Source organism: Trichomonas vaginalis, chromosome V (genome assembly GCF_026262505.1).
Source record: "Trichomonas vaginalis G3 chromosome V, whole genome shotgun sequence".
Taxonomy (NCBI): Eukaryota; Parabasalia; order Trichomonadida; family Trichomonadidae; genus Trichomonas; species Trichomonas vaginalis.
This window is the reverse complement of record NC_067207.1, coordinates 18,660,796-18,680,608: the sequence shown is the minus strand read 5'-3', so window position 1 is coordinate 18,680,608 and position 19,813 is coordinate 18,660,796. Positions and strand designations below refer to the sequence as shown.

Genomic DNA, 19,813 nt, shown 5'->3' with positions numbered 1-19,813 from the left:
ATGTCAAAAAGTCTTTTAGACGTACAGAACGCGTATATACAAAGAAAAATTTTTCTGAGTAAATTTAAAAAAAAATATTTTTTTATCCGATAGAAAAGATGCAAATATTCATTCAGTCAACAAGTACATGTCAGGACTTAAAGAAGAACTAGACCCATTCACATATTTGAATGTTTACTTCTACCATTTTGAAAAGTCTTCATTCAGCAAAGTTTGGAACATCGAACCAGTTAAGTTTGCTATTGTGACTAAAATGGTGCAAACTTTTGAAGACTTAGACATAGAAGGTTTGTTAGCAGTCAAAGAAAATTTTGACAGAAAGTTTCTCAAAACCGAAGAAGGCAAAGCATACAAACTTGTTATACCTTATGAACCAAAGAAAGCAGACGACTATGAATATTATGAGTCTAAGATAGTTGAAGTTCAAGGTAAATTGGGTAAAAAGATTTTAGAGTCTAAGCCAGTGTTTGCCCTAAAGAGGAAGAGAACATTGACATTGACCCAGAAATGTTCTAAAAATAAAATTTTATTTTTAACATGTCAAATTTCTTTTTCCTCTGGAACTGGTTCAGGTTCTTTCTTCTCTTCTACTTTCTTTCTTTTCTTTTCTTTCTTTTCTCTCTTCTTCTTCTTTTCTGGTGGAGTTATGTCAAATTTCTCAGAACCATATTTATTGTAAAGTTCTTTGTCCTTTAATAGCTCTTCTATTCTGTTTTCTATTTCATCTTCAAGAAACAGCGCATGTGCCTTCTTTGCATTCTAAGAACTTTTGTTGGACTTCATCTTTCCAATCGGCGTCATCTCTGTCAACAAGTCTGTCATTGACAAATTTTAAGACTGCTCTTGTAATGAGGTTCTTGTCATATTCCCAGAAACAGAACTTTAGAACAAATTCACCTTTCTTGTTTACACTATGTAAGATTTTATGGTCGACAGATGTTTTGCTGTCGAAAAGTTTGTCTCGAATATAGATAGCGAAATCGCTAGACATTTTCAAAAGATAAAAATTTTTAATTTTTCTAAAAATATGTAGAAAAAAGTTTGCTGACATTGACAAAAAATTTGAGAATGTTTTAAACAAGAACAAGAGGAAGTTGGAAAAATGCTCAGATAAAACCCATACATGACAAGTTCCTATTTGCTCAGAATGGTATAACAGGTCTAATTGCACCGCCTGGGTCGGGTAAGACTTTCACTTATCTTAAAATGGCTGCACAACAACAAGAACTAGATGAGAAGAACCCATTCTATGAGTTAGTAGTCATTTGTAGTACTTCTGGTCAATTTGACCAAACCGTAAATTCGTTCAAAGATATTATAAAAAAGTCTAAGTTAGTATGTATAAAAGACTCTGAGTTGTTAGATTGGATAAAGAAGTACCAAAGAAGAGTTTTGAAGTACAATGCTATAAATGAGTATGTCAATTCGAAGTTTAAAGACCCAAATGAGGAAATGCAGAGAATATTAGAGAAGAAACACTTCAGAAACAAACAGAAAGAGATAGAATACATTTCGAAGAAATTGCAATCTTACGATTGGAAGACTTACCCTCACAGATGTCTTCTTATCTTAGATGACTTTGCTTCTCATCCTTTGTTAAAGAACAGAGAACAAGACATGTGTCGAATTCTTAAGAAGCTCAGACACTTTAACATCTCAGTCGTAATATGTGTACAGACAGCAAAGAGTTTAAGTAAGGATGTTAAAAGAATACTTACTGATATCATACTTTTCCCTGGATTGTCCGAAGACGATTTCATGGAACTTATGAAAGAGTCCATGGCAGGTAAGTTTGACAGACATGAACTATGGGAGAAGTACAAAGTCATACAAGACCCTCATACTTCTTTCAGAATTCACATCTACGCGAACAAAGTTCAAATTGTAAAAAGTCAAGCTTGAAAAATAAAGAGTGCATCTACCCTACTTGTTTGAAGTTGTCAAAATACTCTCTTATTTTTTACGATTTTCATGAGTTTTGGCTACCCCTGTAAAAGTCGGTCTAGAGAAATTTCATGAAATTTGGTCATTTTTTTCAGCAAAAATATATTTTAGGGTAGAAGGGTATATCTACCCCGTTTTCTACCCTCATTTCTACCCCAGTTATTTTATAAACGTTTCACATGGTAAACGTTATTTTTTAAATTTTGTGAAAACTCAACGGTTTGACACAAGCCCTAAAATATATTTTACTCAGAATTTTACTCAGAATTCAATAAAAATATATTTTAGGGTAGATGGTTAGATATACCCTCTTTTCTACCCTCTTTTCTACCCTCTTGAATTTTCATGAATTTTCATGAATTTTATAACCGTTTCACATGGTAAACATTGTGAATTCGTGAAATTCTAAACAATTTCGTAGCTTCTATTTCTTCTGTCAGTATGTCAAAAGTTTTAACGATACCGAAAGTCTCTTTATATTTCTTCTTGACGTCAGATAGAAGGAAATCGTCAGCAGTTGGATAGTTTTTGTTCAGAAATTCTAACATGTCCATTTTATTTTCTGCTGGCTTTTCTGCTTCTTTCTTTAAGTCAGCATAGTCGTTTCTCATTCTTTCTATCTCTTTGACGGAGTAGTTATATTTCCTCATTGCTGCTTTACATTTTGAACATTGCGGGTTCATTTTTGCGTTATATTCTGAAACCTTACCTGCTAGAACAACTAAGGCGTCAATGGTTTTCTTTAACTCAAAAGTTGCTGGTTTTATCTGTTCGTTCCATACTTTACCTCTTTTATCTTTATCTCTTATTTCCAAACACATTTTGCAACTAACGAAAACAAAGTTGTCGTAGGTCTTAAATTCTAGATTTGTATATGTCAGAGATGTTCTTATATACATATCGCAATCTTTGTCCATGACTTTGTGGTTGCAATGAAAATCCAAGAAACTCATAGTTTACCTTTCGTATGAACTTCTTTATTTCTACTGAGTCAGTTGCTTTGACTTCTATTTCATCGAATTCTGGAATAGTGAGTTTTTGTTGTTGGATTTCAGGCAATTTGGGTAAATGGTCAATAATATCCTGCATTTCATAAAGATACTGTTCATTTGTTTCATCTTTCGCACTACAGTCTAAATTACTTGTTAAAAGTTCTTGCTTTATCTTCTGGATTTCTGTCTCAAAAGTATATGAAGAAGGAATGAAGCTTTTCATTTCTACTAACATTGAAGTTGGGTTCATGACTAACGAGTTTGGTGCTGTTGTTGCTAACATGTTCTTACAATAAAAATAAAAAAATATTTTTTTTAAAAAAACCAACTTTATTTTTTATTTCGGGAAAACTCATGACAAATTCAAGAGGGTAGAAAAGAGGTTAGAAAACAGGTTAGATCTAACCTTCTACCCTAAACATTATTTTTGGTGTAAAATTCATGAAAATTCATGAGGTTAGAAAAGAGGTTAGAAAAGAGGTTAGATCTAACCTTCTACCCTAAACATTATTTTTGCTGAATTCAGCAACAAAATTCAAATTGTAAACGGTTTAATAGAAAAAGTGTCATTTTTTCATGTCCGAAGACTCGAAGGTGCAACACTTCCAAAATACCGACGAACTCAGAAGAGCAGCATGGCAGTATCTTCTTGACAACTTTTTTGAGTTCTCCAGGCACACCTTGGAAAATGCTGAAGAACTCCGACACAGAGAATTTGGAGAAATTGCACTCCAATACTACATTGACAAACAAAGGGTAAACAAAGGGTAAACAAAGGGTAAAATAAGACTAAAAACTTAACGTTTAAAAAGTGACATTTTTAATGAGCTCCGAGTCACCGAGAAAACTTGGTCAGATGTTAGCAGCTTACTTCCCTGAGGAGGATGGAAGCGTTACATACGTAAGGTTCAAAAACAACGAACCTGGAATTGCGTACCAAATTCGCAATTACATGACCATGGAAGAGTACGAAAGGTTCCTACAAGAGAAACCAGCTCTAAACAACTCAGAAAAGAAAGAATAAAAAGTTTAACTCGTAATTGTTTATTTTTTTACTTGTATGGGCAAGCTGCAAGAATGAAGTCGACTATCTCAGTCTTTGTTTTGACGAGCTGGACGGCTCTTGCGAGTACGTCTGTTTTGCGGTCTCCAGCTGGTGTCTGACCTTCGTAATTGCGCATGTTCTTGAGAGCTCCAACTGTAAATGGCTGTAAGATGAAGAGTCTCTCAGACTGCTTGAGGTAGTCTTCACGGTCACGAACCGAATCTGTGGTACGAGTCGAATTGGTCGATTTGAGGGAAGAGACTGAAAGCCTGTCATCTTCCATAGGGGCTGTGGCATACTCTTTGCGTAAACGGTTCAGACCTTCCTCGAACTCTTGGTCTCTCTTGGATTGAGATTGGAATTGGAATTGGGGTGGAGCTTGCTGGAACATCCAAGGGTTGGGGAAGTAAGGCATAGGCTGAGGAGGGTAGTTCGGGAAGCCTTGTAGTGGAAATTGGTAGTAACCTTGAGGTGGAAATTGGTAGTAATTCGGAGGTACTTGCTGGAACTGAGGTTGCTGAGGAGACTGTTGTGGTTCTGCAGCTTTCGGTTCTTCTGGTTTGGGAATGGACTCGGTTGGTGGGACGTGGGACATTCGTTTGTGTCCTGTCGGAAGGAAAAATTTTTCCTGTCGGAAGGAAGAACTTTTCCTGTCGGAAGGAAAAACTTTTTCTGTCGGAAGGAAAAATTTTTCCTGAAGTTCGACCAAAAAGTTCTCAATTTTCGAAAATTTGAATGGTTTACGGACGGACAACTGGAAGAGTTCTTCCTGTCGGAAGGAAAAATTTTTCCCTTTGTCCGGAAAATTTTTTCCAGTTGTCGGGAAAATATTTTCCTGTCGGATGGAAGGACTCGGAATACCAGAAGGATTTGACGAGGCAATTTACCTTATAGAGATAAATGAAGTTGTTAAGCAGTACTTGCGCAGGGTAATGAAGCCCAAGGTCAAGTTCACCACTATTTCTGGAAGGTCTACACTTCAGCTCGAGACTTCGACTGGAATTCCAATTCAAATACCAGACGGGACAGCCTACGATGGCATAAAGGACGCCAAAAGAGAAGCTCTTGTTAAGTTCCTAAACAAACGTCCTTGGATAAAAATACCAAACAAGGAGAACCCCCTACCCATATGAAATTGGCAATTCAGTCTCTCCTTCACTTCTCGGTCAGCCGTTCTACATAACCTGTGAAGGCGACATCCAACCAGTTCAGTAAACATCTCATTTTCACTTCACTTTTTTTATGTTTTTACTCACACTCGTACTCAACAGGTTTGTGTACAACTATTTCAACTGTGAACCTTGTATTGACCGGTCTTCCTGTAAATGCAAGTTTGGTCAATACACAGTTTATGGTGGCAAGAAGGACAGTGGGGAATGTTATTCTGACATCTGTTGTTGCGCTCGAGAGAGATTTGAAATTTCAGAGCCACCTCCCCAAGAACTCCAACACCAACACTCAAGTTGCCAAAGACTCATGTGAAGAAGAAGCCTTCTGGTAAGTTTCTTATAGCCATATACATGGCACGTTTAGAGTAAAAACATTTTTTTCATTTTTTGAATGAAGCAAGTTAAATTCGTCCCACACCAATCTCAATGGACCGATGAAGAGTTTCAAGCTATGGTTGAAGGTGTTGAGAACGACATAGACGGCGAACTTGAAGGAGCTCAAATCACAATTGCAACCAAAATTGCAGGAGTCAAGGAACAGATAGCTCCACTTAAAGCTACCAAAGCTACTCTTGACCTCATGGATAGTTACCGTTTAGATGTCAAGAGTGGAATAAGACATTTAAAATTAAAACTTCTAAACTACGAAGCTATACTCCAAAAGTTAGCAGAAATGAGAAGACTTTACCAGAGCTACTTACATGTAAGGGACTTACCTTCAAGCAGTCCGACCAAAGATGAATTTTCTGACATTGTCCCAATTTTGTCCGAAAGTCAGCTCAGATGTTTGAACTGCTCCCAACATATCCAGAATATGAACGTTTGCCTGAACTCTTCCGCAATCTCAAAAAACGTTTTTTGGTTCTCATGTTCGAAACTTTTATCGGAAGAGACAACAAACGTTCAGAAGAAGAACAAGATATTATTTTAAACTTGTTGTATGACTTAACCGTCATAACAAGCTTTTTGAAGTAAAACCGTCATTCTCAAACCACTTCATTTCATTTTTCGATGTCCGAACAAGCACCGAAGCCGAACACAATGGCAGATGTCCTTTCAATGTTGCCAGACAAGCGCCCAGTTCAAATTCAAATTTTGAATTTGAAAGCTCATCTGACAAACACCGTTAAGACTCTCCAAAGTAGTCTTATGGAAGAGATGACCAAGCTCAAAGCCGATGTCCTCATGAACCAAGCTTCCAATGAGAAATGCCTGAATGATTTGACGGAAACCTTGCGCATTTACGCGAGAGAGAACCGAGACCTTGCCAGACTCATCTACCGTTTCTTCGAAGAGATAGACGCCATCTGGAAGGTACTCGGAAAGGACAGAACCTCCAACACCGTAATTCGTGAGTACCAAATTGAAGAAGGAATTGTCGAGGGAGAAGAGGAAGAAGAGGAAGAAGAGGAAGAAGAGAAACACGAAGAAGAGAAACACGAAGAAAAGGAAGTTTGGGCAACTCTTGTTGCCGATGACACTTACGAAATTTCCCAACCCTACCCATACAAAATCCGCAACAGGGAGACAGGCAAGGTTCTTACCCCAGTCCTCAACAACTTGGGACACTTGAACCTTAACCTTCGGAATCGCGGTTCAATCTCCATGGGCAAGCTTGTCGCAATTCAATGGGTTCCAAATCCAGGCAAGAAGACGAAGGTCAGACACATTGACGGTGACAAGCTCAACAACCGTAAGGAGAACCTCGAGTGGTTCTAAGAGTAAAAAAATTTTATTTTAGGGGGAAACCCCAAGTAAATTTAGGTGTTTATTTGGATAAGTATGTGAAATTAAGGTCAATTTGCAAAATTAGTTCCCGACCTTTGAATTGGACTCTTTCGTCATCCCAGTTGCGTAGGAGGTCGTCCCAGAGGAGTTGGTAGATTTGCCAATCCAAGGACGATTTGTCCTCCCAGGCATTGAGGATGTACTGCTCGTAGAGTCTCATGACCTCTCCCTTGCACCAGACACCCTCTTCCTTGGAACGTAAGGCTTCTTCGAAGTGCTCGAATGCGATTGGCTGCTTGACCATCCGAAATGACACTTTTTGTCCGTTTGGTCAATGTTTGTGTCTCGTGCCATAGTCGACGAAAATACAGACAAACAGGTTATATATGAGTTTGAGACCAAGAATGGTGTAACTCGACCTGTCCGATTCAAATTCGAATAAAAATTTTTTATTTCATGCAATGTTTAACTATTTCACCATCTTCTTTAACACCCCAGTACTTCCTTTTCGATATTACATGAACTTCGGTGAAAATTTTGTCCAATTTGAATTGACCCATCTTTTCACCGACCATGCCCATTTCAATGAGTTTGTTGTACCCTTCTTCGTTCGTCATGAGTGCGTCAATGTTCTCATAGTAAACCTTCACTTTGGATTTGACTTCGGAGAAGAATTTGTTGTAGTTGTCAAGGACTGCCTTTGCGAACTGAGGGTAAGACCAATGTTCGACAATAGGTTTTAATGTGGTTACTAAGCCACTTTGACCTTGAGTGAATTCGTACTTCAAAACAAAAGGAGAAAACCTTTCAACAAAGTTGTCGACCTTCTCATAATGTTTACTCTTCATCTCTTGAGGTTTCTTAATGGAATATCCCCATGTCGAATTCATAAGCAATTTGAGTGTCATTGCAAGTTTGGGGTTTGAAGCTTTCCTAATATCATACAGTTGTTGTATGACTTTTCCAACTGTATAGTTCCTTCCTGGGAACTCACCATCTTCGTTTGGAATTCCAGTTGGAATATATTGGACGAACCTCATGTACGCAGCGTTAAGGTCGACATAGTATATCTTTTCATCTGAGTCGAACTTGTCGCAACCAATTGGTCCAGTTTGTGGAAATTCAAGTGAGTCTCTTATCTTCTGAGAAACTTCTCCTGTTATCTCATAAACATCGTCGAAGCAACCTGTTTCATATAAAACCTTCTGACCTAACTCAGAAGCTCTCCAATACAATTTGACGTCAATTGGATGTCTCAATGGAAGTTTATTTATAGCATCTTGAAGTTCTTGCAACCTCATTGGAAGTTCTTCTGGTTCAGGTTGGTATCCGAACAATCCAACTCCTTGTGGAATTGTGTACTTCTTTTGTACTAGAACTTTGTCTGGAACAACTTTTGGTCTTGCTAACAGTGAAAAGTTTGTTTCGTCTTTTGGTACAAAAGTTTCTGTCAGCTTGTCATCTGGAATTGGTTCCAACAAACCTTTCTCGAAAAGAATGTTTACAGCTCTGACAATGTTGCACTTGCCTTTTCCGAACAATGGGTTTGTAAGACTTTCGTTCAACATGAAGTGGTTGTGGACAATTGCAATCTTCAACCATGGTAAATTGAACTCAACAACATAGTCGTCATGTGAAGAACCTTTAGCTGTAGGTATGTTGACTCGGATATTGACATTTGCCAACGGTGCAATTTTGCCAATTGACCTCTGAGAATGTACCTTGTCTTCACACATGACTCAAGATACTTCATCTTCTCATCTGTAACAAGACCAGAGTTCCTGAGACATGTAAGAATGCAAGGTTCATTGACAATTGTTTCAATTGAATTGTAAATTCCATACCTTGTCAAGTCAATGTCAGACTTATTTATGAACGGAAAGTATCCAGCATGTTGTCTGACTGCTTGAGGGTTAGGTTGGTACCATTCGAACTTGACACTTGCAATTCCTTCAATTGCATTCAAAATGTCTGAGTCGGAGTCAACCATTTGTTCTCTCTTTGTAGTCTTGAAAGCGTCAAGAAGTTTTGCAGCTGTTTGTTCATTGCCATTTGCATAGTAAATGTGACCATCCAAATCTGTTATGGTCAATCTGAGATTGTATCCTTTCTTATTTCCGTCTTGTATGGCAGCAAGTACTCCCATGAAGCCTTCTTTGTTCTTTCCTTCGTCAAAGTTTACTGTAAAGGTTCGACCAGATGTAATTTGACTTCTAACTTCACGATACTTTTCATATGCATATCTTGTTCTTTCCATGGGAGCATGACCATCCTCTGCACTACCTTTTTTCCTTCTCAAAGGATGCAATTGTTCGTCATGTTTCCAGTAGAATCTGGCAAAGCCGTCGTGTCCTTCAACTTGAGGTTCACTAACATCGAAAGGCAAGTTCATAAGACGTTCTTCTTCTAACCTCTCTAGTCTGTTTGGATAATTGGCGCGCGCTGTTTCCAAATCCATTTCGTAACGAAGACCAGACAATTTGTCATAGACTTTTATGGGTCTTCCCTTCCTATATTTAAACTTTTTCGAAACTTTCCAACCATATCTTTGCAACTCTGCTTTTATTCTAGCAGACTTTCTATCCATTCTATATGGGGGCATTTTTATAAAAATAAAAAAATGTTTTTTTCTTTACTTAACATAACCGCCTGCTGCCATAAGTCTTTGACGCCAACCCATACCAGCTAATGAAGGTTGACTTGGTTTAGTTTGGAAACTAAACTTTGGTTTTGGTTTATCTTCAGTTTTTGGTTTTTCTTCTTCTATCGGTTTTTCGTCACTTTTCGGTTCCTTTGACTTTACCTCACCTGCAGGAACAGTTGTGTCGTCAACATCTTCATAAATATCATATGCCATTTGTTTTTGTTTTCCTTTCAACTTTTTGTGTTTGTTGTAAAGTTTAGAATATTTCGACTCTAAGTCAATGAGATGTTCTATAATGAACTGTTGGTCAGTGAAGTAAACTTTTCCATCTGTTGTCTCGAAAGCTCCTTCAGACTTCAATATTTTATTTGTGAGAGTCTGTTTCTTTTTTGAGATACTAGCCGTTCCATTTCTATGAAAAGTGACTTTATAGTTAGGGTTTGTATTTCCAGACCTGGCACTTTCTATTATTGAATTTTTCTCTTCATCTGTAAGTTCTTTGACAGGTTTTGACAATGGTTCTGAACTTTTTGTTTGTGGTGTCAAATCTACCGTTTCAACTTCTTCGGTCATTTCATCTCAGTAAAAAATTTTAGTTTGGTTTGTTTTCAACTGGTTGTTGTTGTTTTTTAAGTCGGTCTAAAACTTCCTGAGGTATAGGAAGAACTTGACAAACACGTTGTGTAACTGCTGGAAGTCGACAAATCCATCTTGAACCCATTTGTCTCAATGCTGTATTGTTCATTTCATCTCAGTAAAAAACTTTACATTCCCAAGTTTGAGGTGGTTGCGTTGGTTATTGTTTACCCACTGTTGTGCATGGTTATATCCTCTGTTAAAGAATCTTTCACCTTGGTCCATATAGTGTCCTGCTTGGTTATAGTAGTCATTTGCTTTGTTATAATAGTTTCCTGCTTGTCTTCCTACATTGTCCATCCATCCTTGAACTTTTCCTCTTGTTTCAGGATTTGGAATAAGATTTGCTGCATCTCGTGCTACATCCCAACCTTTCTGTACAGTTTGTATAATAGGTTGTGCTTTCTCTTTAAGTATACCTAATGTACTCAAAATCTTCCTTCCAACTCCAAATACACCTCTGGCTATTGTTCCCACTGCGGGCAAAAATCTGGATGCAACTCCTGCTAATGCGCCAAATAAACCCATTTCTTATAGGATAAAAATGACGAATCCAAACAAGGACCCCTATGTTTCTAAAGCGACAAAGAAAGCACTCATGATAAAAATCTTTAGTTCAACACCAAATGCTTGGTTTATGGATATCTTGGAAAACATTCCGAGGTATAGAGAAGATGGACCACCATACTGGCTAATATTTGTGTCAAAACACAAGATACTGTGAAGCCATACCATTACAGTCCAAAAATATTTTAGATGTGAAAACTGCTTTGACAATATTCGTTGACAAATACCATCCAACAAAACTGACATCTGACTATGAAAGTTCTTTCAAATCAGACGATATTAAAAACTATCTGCGTTCAAAAAATGTAAACCAATATTTCATTGTCGACCAAAACCATTCTGCTCTTGGTGTCATTGACAGTTGTATAAAAATCTTAAGAGACTTAAACCAACCACAAGGTGGTGAAGCAAATGAAATGTCATATGACGACAAATATAGACACTTTTCCATGGCAAAGATGAGACAAGTTTTAAATATTTACAATAGCCGTAAACAAAAAGGTTTGGGAAACCACTCCCCTGAAGAAATGAAAAAACAACCCTGACTTAGAGAAAGACTATATATTTAATAATTTAGTCAAAAGAGACAAACAAGAAAGAATGCCGGGCTTCAAACTTCAGAAAGGTGACAAAGTAAAAATAGAAATACCTAAACGCGACCCATATGAAAATACTATTGACTATGACAACAATGGGAACCCGACAGGTACTCACATTCGTGTTCGTAAAAATAGAAGAAAGTATAAAGAGAATATTATGAAGTTTTAGGCAAACATGGCAAAATGTACACACTGCAAGCAGAAGATAAAACTACTATTGTCAGACCTCGTTTCAAACTTGTCAAAGTTCAAGGTGGTATACTTTCAAAGACAGTTCCTAACAAATATAAGACAACTCCTGACGAATATGCTAAAGAAGTTGAAAATGACGACTAAGCATTTCTATACCATGCGTAAACTGTCATGTAAGGTGGCATGTATTCTTTACTTTGTCCCGTTGTTTGCGTATATCCCGAAACGCGATGTGTATGGTTTCCTCCTCCCTCAGTGTTACTCCAGTAACAATCTATAGCAAACTTAACGTTGTCTTTAACATCATATCCTTTACCTTTTGTCATTGCTGCCCAATCCCAATATCTATGCTTATGCCAACCCGCTTGAGATGTACTTAAATCTATGTAGTGACTATGTGCAGGTAAATTTTCACCTGAAATCGTTTTACTTCCACCTGTTTCCTTTGAAGAGTTTGCACAATACAAAAACCTGTCGACTATTTGAGTCCAAGTTCCAAAACCTAAAACTGTTTCTGGTCTGGTAGAGTTCATTGACGTATAAATAGAGCCTATAGGATATAATGTTTGAAGCATTTCTGTCTTTAATGTTTGAAGCTCTGTTTTGTCTGCTTTCTTGTCATATAAATCTTGAGCAGTGAATTTAATATTATGTTCATCCTTCATGACATAAACATCTTTACATCTAATGTTTTTCATCGTCGTTATGTCGTCATCCGATGTTAAACCTTGTGGAAAGTTAGGAGGTTTACAATATATTGCATCCCCACCAGTTTCTTCAACCGTTCCTTCAATACTTTCTATAGCAACAGTTGTAAAACTTGTATGTGTATGGTTCTTGTCTGCTTTCTTCTCAAGGCTAACGTTTAAGTCTGTTATTTCAGATATAGAATGTGTATGTCCAACGGCACTTTTCCTGTTTAAGGTTTCTTGTAAGTTTGTAATATTTGCAATGGTATGTGTATGTCCAACGGCACTTTTACTGTTTAAGGTTTCTTGTAAGTCTGTTATTTCAGATATAGAATGTGTATGAGTCTTTTTAGAATATTCGTTTTCAGCTCTTGTCACTTCACTTGACATTTTATTGTCAACATATGTTTTGTCTGCTAGTTCAGGATGAGTATGTTCTTTTGTTGCATAAGCATTGTTAGCTCTTTCTTCTTCTTTTGCTATTGCATCGTCTACATATTCTTTGTCAGCTTTGTTGTCAACATCTGCTTTCAAAAGAAGTTCATTTATAGGTTTCTCGTTTAAAGTTCCTTTGTTGGATTTATACAGACAGTATGGTTCTTATTGTCTTGAAACAGAAACTCATCTGTCATTGGGTTTAATGTCAGTTTTAAGTTTCCTTCTTTCAATGACTCAGATATCTTAGAATAGTTTGAAAGTTTGTTGTGTTCTTATTTAGAGCTTGCATTGAGTTGTCGGTTGTGTTGTATTTCTCTCATGGAAGCAATATCTTTCGACATTTTTATTCTAGATAAAATATGCTTCCAATAGAAAAAGAAAATTCAAGAGTTGCTACAACTAAACATTAGATGAACTTTTTACTAATGTCGGTCAAAAGTTTGAGACAGAGACCGTAAAGCATGAAGGCTATCGTTTTGACTACCCATTAAGATGGCTAAGAGACCCATCTGTCACAAAAGCTATTGGCTTTCGTAGAATGAAGTTTGTGTCTGTAGAAGATAAAAGTTTTCCATTTATTGTAAGGTTTCATATAGATTATATATCTGAAGGGAACGAAAATGTGGGAAGAAATTGAGCTAATACAAGTTGACCTTTCATCTTCTCTACAGACTGCGTTAAAAAATATAGAAGATAAAATAAATTCATGTTTATGCAAAATATGCTGATGAATATGCAAATACCGAGAGCACACTTTATGTGAGAATTGTATATGACAAACAAAATTCACAAGTGTCATTTCAAATCTACGAAGACAATCCAAAGAAAGACGAACAAATATATACAGAATTCACTGCAATGTCATGGTATTATTTGCAAAGAATGTTAAATCAGAAAGTCGAACTTCCTTTAGCAAATATTTACAGTCGATATGCAAGAGATGAACCATATTTATTTAAAGATGTTTTCGACCAGCTGCTATTATTGTTCATGCTTCATTTTCTGGCGCCCAAAACTCTTTCTTATGCTTGGCAAATGATTTTTACGAAAAAACCTACAAAGTTATACGAACCACCAAGTGGAAGTATTTCAGACTTTCAAGTATGGTTTACTACAGATGGAAGAAAAAGAATAATTCCATTATACCATGCGTTTTACTTAGAACTTAGTTTCATATACAACTACTATCGAACGGTAAAAATATAACTTTTTAATACGGTTGAGGTGTTGGATTTGGTTGCCAACTAGACTGTGGTGCAGGTTCAGGCTGTTGTATAACAGGAGCTTGTTCTTCTGGTTCAGGGTCTTTAGGTATAATACCAACGAACTGACCTACTCTTTTACCAATATTTTTGACTCCGTTCCAAATTCCTCTTCCGACAGATTTTATTCCATTCCATATACCTCTTCCAACTCTTCTGAAGAAGTTTCCAATACTACTGAAGAAACCCATTTTACTATATGTAAAAATCTAATGTCCACCTAGTCTCTTACGTTTCCTGTTGAGTTCCATAGCATTCTTTAACTGGAGCTCATACATTCTGTTTCTCCTCTGGTAGAAAACATATTCTGGGTCAACTCCTGTGTTCGCGTCATCTGCATAAAGTTGTTTATATCCACTTCAGGGTTTGTATAAAACTCTTTCCATCTCATATTTGCATACCATGGTGGCAAACCTAACGCAGCGTCATTTGACATGGCAGTTTGCATTTGTACATCTGTTGGCACTTGACCATAGTTTGCCATTGCAGTTTGTATTCTAACTTCATTTGGAATATTCTCTGGGTTTGGTTGTCCAGGTTGCTGTGCATTCGCTAAGTTCTGTGCGTCCATTTAATATTAGATAAAAATATCTCTTACGAGTACATATACTGAACATTTGCAGGCATTGGTTCATCTTCATATTCTCTATATCTTTCTGCCACGTCAAATAAATAAATGACACAATGGAAAAAACCTAAAACAAGTAGTCCTATTTCAAACCACATTTACTTACTAATAAAATTTCTTTATTGTGACACTTTCTCCAGTTTATAGGTCCTCTCTCATATTCTATCTTGTCATATATAAACTCATAGTCATGTATGTCCTCTAACCATCTCATAACGGTTTCCAAACCACTTTTATCGGATGTAAAGTAAAAGCATGGATGGTTATGTAAAACGTCTAAAGTTTCTAAAGAGTCTCTCAAAGTCCAGTCTACTTGGTATTGAAAATCCCATGTGTTATAGAACGGCGGGTCCACTATAAAGAAAACATTTCCTTGTCTTTATATTTTTCATACAAATCTGTCCAATGACATCTCACAAACTCTATACCTCAATATATTTTTCTATGTCCTCTTTGAAAACATTTGTATAGTTAAGATATAAAACTTTTGACATAAGTGTTTCAATGTCATGAACTCTTATAGAACCACTATATAATAGTCTAGCAGATATACTATTCCAGTCTATATATTCTGCTTTTTTCAAAACCTCTCTCACAATATTTTTGTTATCTAATGGTATACGTTCCATCTTACCTATAGGTATCTTTTCTTTTAACTCTTTCAATATTTTGTTAGTGTCTGGAATATGTTTGAGACGGTCCATATAGTTGTCGAAGTCATTGCATATAATCTTTGAGTCTGGGAATATTATATGGCACAAATGGGATATATAGAAACTTCCACCGAACAAATCTACAAATGTTAGACCATTCGGTAGTTTCTTAAGTTCTCTCAATATAATATCTTTACATCTACTCTTATTTCCAAAGAACGGTAACGGTGGTTTTGTAAATTCATTTATATATAATAATAAAAATGTTTTTACCCGAAAAGTGACAGAAAAGTGACAAAACATGAAAACATATATAATTTGTGAAAAGCGACACTTATATATATGTTTTCGACCCAGAAGAAGGCTTCTTCCCAGAAGCAATGGAGGAAGAAGAAGAGTCCTCCGAATTCACACCAGAAGACTAACAATTTTCCGAATAAAAACTTCATTTATACTAAACATCTTCGGGGCTAGAGGGCACGAAGTGCCTGGAAGCCCCACTACCTTTTTTTTTTTTTTTTTTTTTTTTTTTTTTTAATCAGATACAATAGTAATAAAGAATGTAAAAAAACGAATTGAGAAGAAGATTTGAAGAAAACTGATGATAAATTCATAAGTATAATTAGAATATTAAATATGAAAATTGAATTCTTCGAATGATTTGAATTCTAAACAAACTATTGAATTAAAGTGAACTGCTAACTGTAGATAATAATTCAGAAATATTGAAGTAAATTTCAAAAATTGAATAAAGTATTTCCTGACATTCAATTTTGTTATTATCATCGAAAAAAGTTTTTTGAATTGAATTTTTGTAGGTAATGGTTTTCAATCATTTTTACTTTAATGATTTTTCAATTTTTGACAAGATAACAATATTTGTGTGGAATTGTAAATTGATAATTGCACAATTAAAGATTTTCCGAATATAATTTATATCTAAATTGTGCAATTTTTCGTAATTATTATTGAAATGATAAAATCAATAACTTTAAAATTAATGGTAATTATATGATTTTTATTATAATATATAATCACAAAACGATATAATTGGATTCAATATTGAAATATATTCAATCTTAAAATAACCAATTCAAAAAATCCGGTTTTTCAAGTTTGATGATTGAAATTTCAATACTCAGCTTTCATATTAATATTGAATTTTTTGGTGTTACCCTGAGAACATTGACGTATTTCATCGATTCAACTCATCTAATTAACAGTTCGTTCATTTTAATCCCAAAATCAAAGCAAAATAAATACAAATAATTTAATTATGATTAATAATGCCAATTAATCAATATAATTTGATGTCATTTAATTATACCAGCATAATTATTCAATCTCAGTGACAATTTTTTATCAAATTTCATTTTGTAAAATTATGATTGTTTCAAATAGCAAACCATTAATTCATAACGACATAATCCAATACATTTAAATAACATGATTCCATAGATTTTTATACCTATAATTTTGAAATATTATATTTTTTTTTATTTTTTCAAATTATTGATTCTTAATATCAATACCGAAATGCATATTTCCATGTTTTGAATGTCATGTTATATATACTAATTGTTTATTCAAAAATTAAATTTTGAAATTGATATCAAACATATTCTTTACAACTATGAAAGTTTTAACATAAACAAAACATTTAATGATAGTTCAATAGTTGGCCAATATCCGACGGATCGATATCTCCTTGATTTGGTATCGGAGATTTTGATTCCTTTAGCTTTTGAATCAATTTTTCTTTTCTGTATGGATTAATATCTGCAATATGTGTGTTTATTGTGGCCCAATTTTCTGTGTACCAACATAATAATGCTGATCGATTTCGTTTTGCAAGTCTATCCAGGTTCAGGCCATACTTCTTAGCCATTTTGTTAGCAAATGATAAAAGAGGTTCTATGGTTATGTGGCCCCCATAGCTTGATTCTATTATGGCTGTGACCAAATCCATCTTAATTCCATTCTGATTGATTCGTTGCAAAATATCATCATGATCCTTCATATTTTGTGGAGATACACATCGAAATTTTCTCATCTTCCTTGTACTAAGAATATCCTGCACATACGTCATGTCTAGCATTTTGCTTAATTGAATATTAATAAGATATTGAATTTTTATTATATCAAAAAAATTCAATATAATGTGTGATTTAATATCATTGGATAATAAATCAAATAATGGAAATTTATTGAATCTTATTGAATTTTTGAATATGCGAACAAAACACACACATTGAAAAAAAATTTATTGGATAGAAATTGCCAGATATAATATAAGGAATTTAAAAATTAAAATGAAACATTAAAATAGACTATTCTAAAATTTGAATGTATTAAATGTCATTATATTATGAGGTATACAAAATGATGATATTATCAAAATAGCAAAAAAATGTAATTGTAACCTCGTATTGTTATAGACCGAAAATAGATTTTTTCGGTTTTCTTTTCAAATAATTGAAAGAATGATACTATTATAGGTTTATTATATTATATAGCATATAATCATGCTATAGCCGAAAATTATAAGTTTTGAGAAGATTGAATATAACACAAATAAATTTGAATGTAAGTTAAATTGCTTGTTGTTTTTAATAGCTATTTAATGAGAAATCCAATATTGCAAAATTCAAATTGAATGATTGAAAGAACAGAAAAAGTCATTCTTTTCAATTTCGAATATGTTTCATTGTATTTATAATTATATGGCAAATAAGATATTTAAACTTGATTTTTGAAGGAAAATTCACAAAATTGAATAAATTCAAATAATTTTTATTCAAAATAAACTAGTTATTTGAGTTTAATACTAATTATCTATTCAAACTACAAAGTTTGTAATTTAAAATATTTTGTGAGATCAGATTGAATTAATTCAAGGTTCTTTTCAATTAATATTAATGACCATATTACGCATTTTCGAACATTCTAAACCAAATATATAAAAATGGGAGACGAATGTTAAATTTGCTAGACATGGGGGAGTTGTCTGCAAAGTTTTAGCTCTTATCTCTAACAAAAAATTAATTTTTAAAAAAATGACCGAATACGTTTCACAGCGAGAAAAAAATAAAAGGCAAGATAGAATTTTCTAGACATAAAGAAGTTGTTTACCGAGTTTTAGCTCTTATCTCTAACAAAAAATTAATTTTTAAAAAAATGACCGAATACGTTTCACAGCGAGAAAAAAATAAAAGGCAAGATAGAATTTTCTAGACATAAAGAAGTTGTTTACCGAGTTTTAGCTCTTATCTCAAAAAAAATTAATTTTTAAAAAAATGACCGAATACGTTTCACAGCGAGAAAAAAATAAAAGGCAAGATAGAATTTTCTAGACATAAAGAAGTTGTTTACCGAGTTTTAGCTCTTATCTCTAACAAAAAATTAATTTTTAAAAAAATGACCGAATACGTTTCACAGCGAGAAAAAAATAAAAGGCAAGATAGAATTTTCTAGACATAAAGAAGTTGTTTACCGAGTTTTAGCTCTTATCTCTAACAAAAAATTAATTTTTAAAAAAAATGACCGAATACGTTTCACAGCGAGAAAAAAATAAAAGGCAAGATAGAATTTTCTAGACATAAAGAAGTTGTCTACCAAGTGTCAGCTGTTACTTCTTCTCAATACTGATATAAAATAAAAATCTTTATTATTTATTTAACCTTTATTGTTTCATTAAACTTCATTTATTTTATATTATAGTTTTATTCTTTTAGCTACTTGTAAAATAATCTAATTTTATATCATCATTTTACCTGATTATTCTTCAGTACATTGATTGTGTATCTAAAATAATATCATTATCCTTATTCTGTTTTTTCCAAAATTCTTTTAAATATCTTTTTTGGTTAGATTACTTTATACTTTTTACTTTTATTTTTTAATTTCAAAAAAAAATTTGGTGATTGTTCTATTCTGTTACAATGTGCATTATCATATTCTAATGAATTATTCATTACATACATTTAAAAAAACTTGTTAAAAATGAAATTAAAAAATTATGTTTATTATTACGCTGTGAATGTGTCAACAGCGGTCATGCCTGTATCTGTATCCCATATTTGCCACAACCTTTCTGTATCTGCATTTGTGTATTTCGGTTTCAGCTGATACATTTGATTTGGCGTGTAATTTGTTCCAGTTAATGGATTAATTGGGAGATCTTCATGCGGTGTGTTATTATTGTACTCCCAAATAAAGGCAGGAATAGCCTGAATGCTTTGGCAGCGCTCCAATGTCGGCCAGAATCTCTCAATCTTCCCATTTTGGTAGGGAGAATGAGAGTCGGTATGCCGCCATTGGACGCCCCAAAGATCAAGTAGATCTTGAAAGGCGCCCCTATTTTCTGAACCGTTGTCGGTCCAGAAACAATAAGGGGCGCCAAATTCAATGAAGGCGGAAGCCGCAACGTTCGCTGTCGTCGCTGCCAGCATATCTGGTATTTGTATACACGCTAGGACTTTGCGGCTAAAATCGTCGATTATGCCATAAATATACTGGCCACGAACACCCCTAAAATAATGAACATCTTCGTGCCAGATAAGATTGGGTGAAAGCGCCCAATATCTTACTGCTGTTTCTGGCCCGGCATGCTCTAATCGCGTCTTGG

At 34.6% G+C, this 19,813-nt stretch overlaps 13 protein-coding genes and 4 pseudogenes across 17 annotated transcripts, besides 3 other annotated features; 6 read left to right on the top strand and 11 right to left on the bottom strand.

Annotated features, from left to right (window-relative positions):
* Positions 1-15,721: part of a mobile genetic element that runs on past the window's edge.
* On the top strand, positions 1,618-1,902 carry TVAGG3_0361210 (protein of unknown function, DUF4106 family; the record flags this gene model as incomplete). The annotated part of the gene is made up of 1 exon (XM_051231448.1): positions 1,618-1,902. One exon carries the CDS (start codon positions 1,618-1,620, stop codon positions 1,900-1,902), a length of 285 nt encoding a protein of 94 aa, XP_051101178.1.
* Positions 2,307-2,861, bottom strand: TVAGG3_0361200 (organellar and viral DNA polymerase type B; the record flags this gene model as incomplete). The annotated part of the gene is made up of 1 exon (XM_001313646.2): positions 2,307-2,861. One exon carries the CDS (start codon positions 2,859-2,861, stop codon positions 2,307-2,309), a length of 555 nt encoding a protein of 184 aa, XP_001313647.2.
* On the top strand, positions 3,760-3,960 carry TVAGG3_0361190 (uncharacterized protein; the record flags this gene model as incomplete). The annotated part of the gene is made up of 1 exon (XM_051231447.1): positions 3,760-3,960. One exon carries the CDS (start codon positions 3,760-3,762, stop codon positions 3,958-3,960), a length of 201 nt encoding a protein of 66 aa, XP_051101177.1.
* TVAGG3_0361180 (uncharacterized protein) lies at positions 3,989-4,576 on the bottom strand (the record flags this gene model as incomplete). Its single annotated transcript, XM_001329474.2, has 1 exon — positions 3,989-4,576. The coding sequence occupies one exon, from the start codon at positions 4,574-4,576 to the stop codon at positions 3,989-3,991; it is 588 nt and encodes a 195-aa protein (XP_001329509.2).
* Positions 4,824-5,196, top strand: TVAGG3_0361170 (annotated as a pseudogene). Its single transcript has one exon. A coding segment is annotated over exon 1 (373 nt).
* TVAGG3_0361160 lies at positions 5,224-5,519 on the top strand (annotated as a pseudogene). The gene has a single exon. A coding segment is annotated over exon 1 (296 nt).
* On the top strand, positions 5,542-5,759 carry TVAGG3_0361150 (uncharacterized protein; the record flags this gene model as incomplete). Its single annotated transcript, XM_051231446.1, has 1 exon — positions 5,542-5,759. A coding segment is annotated over one exon (218 nt), but the record flags the coding sequence as incomplete, so codon positions are not given.
* Positions 6,162-6,869, top strand: TVAGG3_0361140 (cytochrome B-C1 complex subunit 6, mitochondrial family; the record flags this gene model as incomplete). Its single annotated transcript, XM_051231445.1, has 1 exon — positions 6,162-6,869. The coding sequence occupies one exon, from the start codon at positions 6,162-6,164 to the stop codon at positions 6,867-6,869; it is 708 nt and encodes a 235-aa protein (XP_051101175.1).
* Positions 6,919-7,182, bottom strand: TVAGG3_0361130 (uncharacterized protein; the record flags this gene model as incomplete). The annotated part of the gene is made up of 1 exon (XM_051231444.1): positions 6,919-7,182. The coding sequence occupies one exon, from the start codon at positions 7,180-7,182 to the stop codon at positions 6,919-6,921; it is 264 nt and encodes an 87-aa protein (XP_051101174.1).
* On the bottom strand, positions 7,328-7,786 carry TVAGG3_0361120 (DNA/RNA polymerases family; the record flags this gene model as incomplete). The annotated part of the gene is made up of 1 exon (XM_051231443.1): positions 7,328-7,786. The coding sequence occupies one exon, from the start codon at positions 7,784-7,786 to the stop codon at positions 7,328-7,330; it is 459 nt and encodes a 152-aa protein (XP_051101173.1).
* TVAGG3_0361110 (uncharacterized protein) lies at positions 8,505-9,465 on the bottom strand (the record flags this gene model as incomplete). Its single annotated transcript, XM_051231442.1, has 1 exon — positions 8,505-9,465. A coding segment is annotated over one exon (961 nt), but the record flags the coding sequence as incomplete, so codon positions are not given.
* On the bottom strand, positions 9,511-10,095 carry TVAGG3_0361100 (phage tail repeat-like family; the record flags this gene model as incomplete). Its single annotated transcript, XM_051231441.1, has 1 exon — positions 9,511-10,095. One exon carries the CDS (start codon positions 10,093-10,095, stop codon positions 9,511-9,513), a length of 585 nt encoding a protein of 194 aa, XP_051101171.1.
* On the bottom strand, positions 10,115-10,267 carry TVAGG3_0361090 (uncharacterized protein; the record flags this gene model as incomplete). Its single annotated transcript, XM_051231440.1, has 1 exon — positions 10,115-10,267. The coding sequence occupies one exon, from the start codon at positions 10,265-10,267 to the stop codon at positions 10,115-10,117; it is 153 nt and encodes a 50-aa protein (XP_051101170.1).
* Positions 11,819-12,837, bottom strand: TVAGG3_0361080 (annotated as a pseudogene). The gene has a single exon. A coding segment is annotated over exon 1 (1,019 nt).
* Positions 13,854-14,096, bottom strand: TVAGG3_0361070 (serine threonine-protein phosphatase family; the record flags this gene model as incomplete). Its single annotated transcript, XM_051231439.1, has 1 exon — positions 13,854-14,096. The coding sequence occupies one exon, from the start codon at positions 14,094-14,096 to the stop codon at positions 13,854-13,856; it is 243 nt and encodes an 80-aa protein (XP_051101169.1).
* Positions 14,115-14,476, bottom strand: TVAGG3_0361060 (annotated as a pseudogene). Its single transcript has one exon. A coding segment is annotated over exon 1 (362 nt).
* Positions 15,722-16,736: 1,015 nt separating the features above from the next.
* On the bottom strand, positions 16,737-17,284 carry TVAGG3_0361040 (uncharacterized protein; the record flags this gene model as incomplete). The annotated part of the gene is made up of 1 exon (XM_001297739.1): positions 16,847-17,284. The coding sequence occupies one exon, from the start codon at positions 17,282-17,284 to the stop codon at positions 16,847-16,849; it is 438 nt and encodes a 145-aa protein (XP_001297740.1).
* Positions 17,285-17,617: 333 nt separating this feature from the next.
* Positions 17,618-18,457: a mobile genetic element.
* Positions 18,458-19,217: 760 nt separating this feature from the next.
* Positions 19,218-19,813: part of a mobile genetic element that runs on past the window's edge.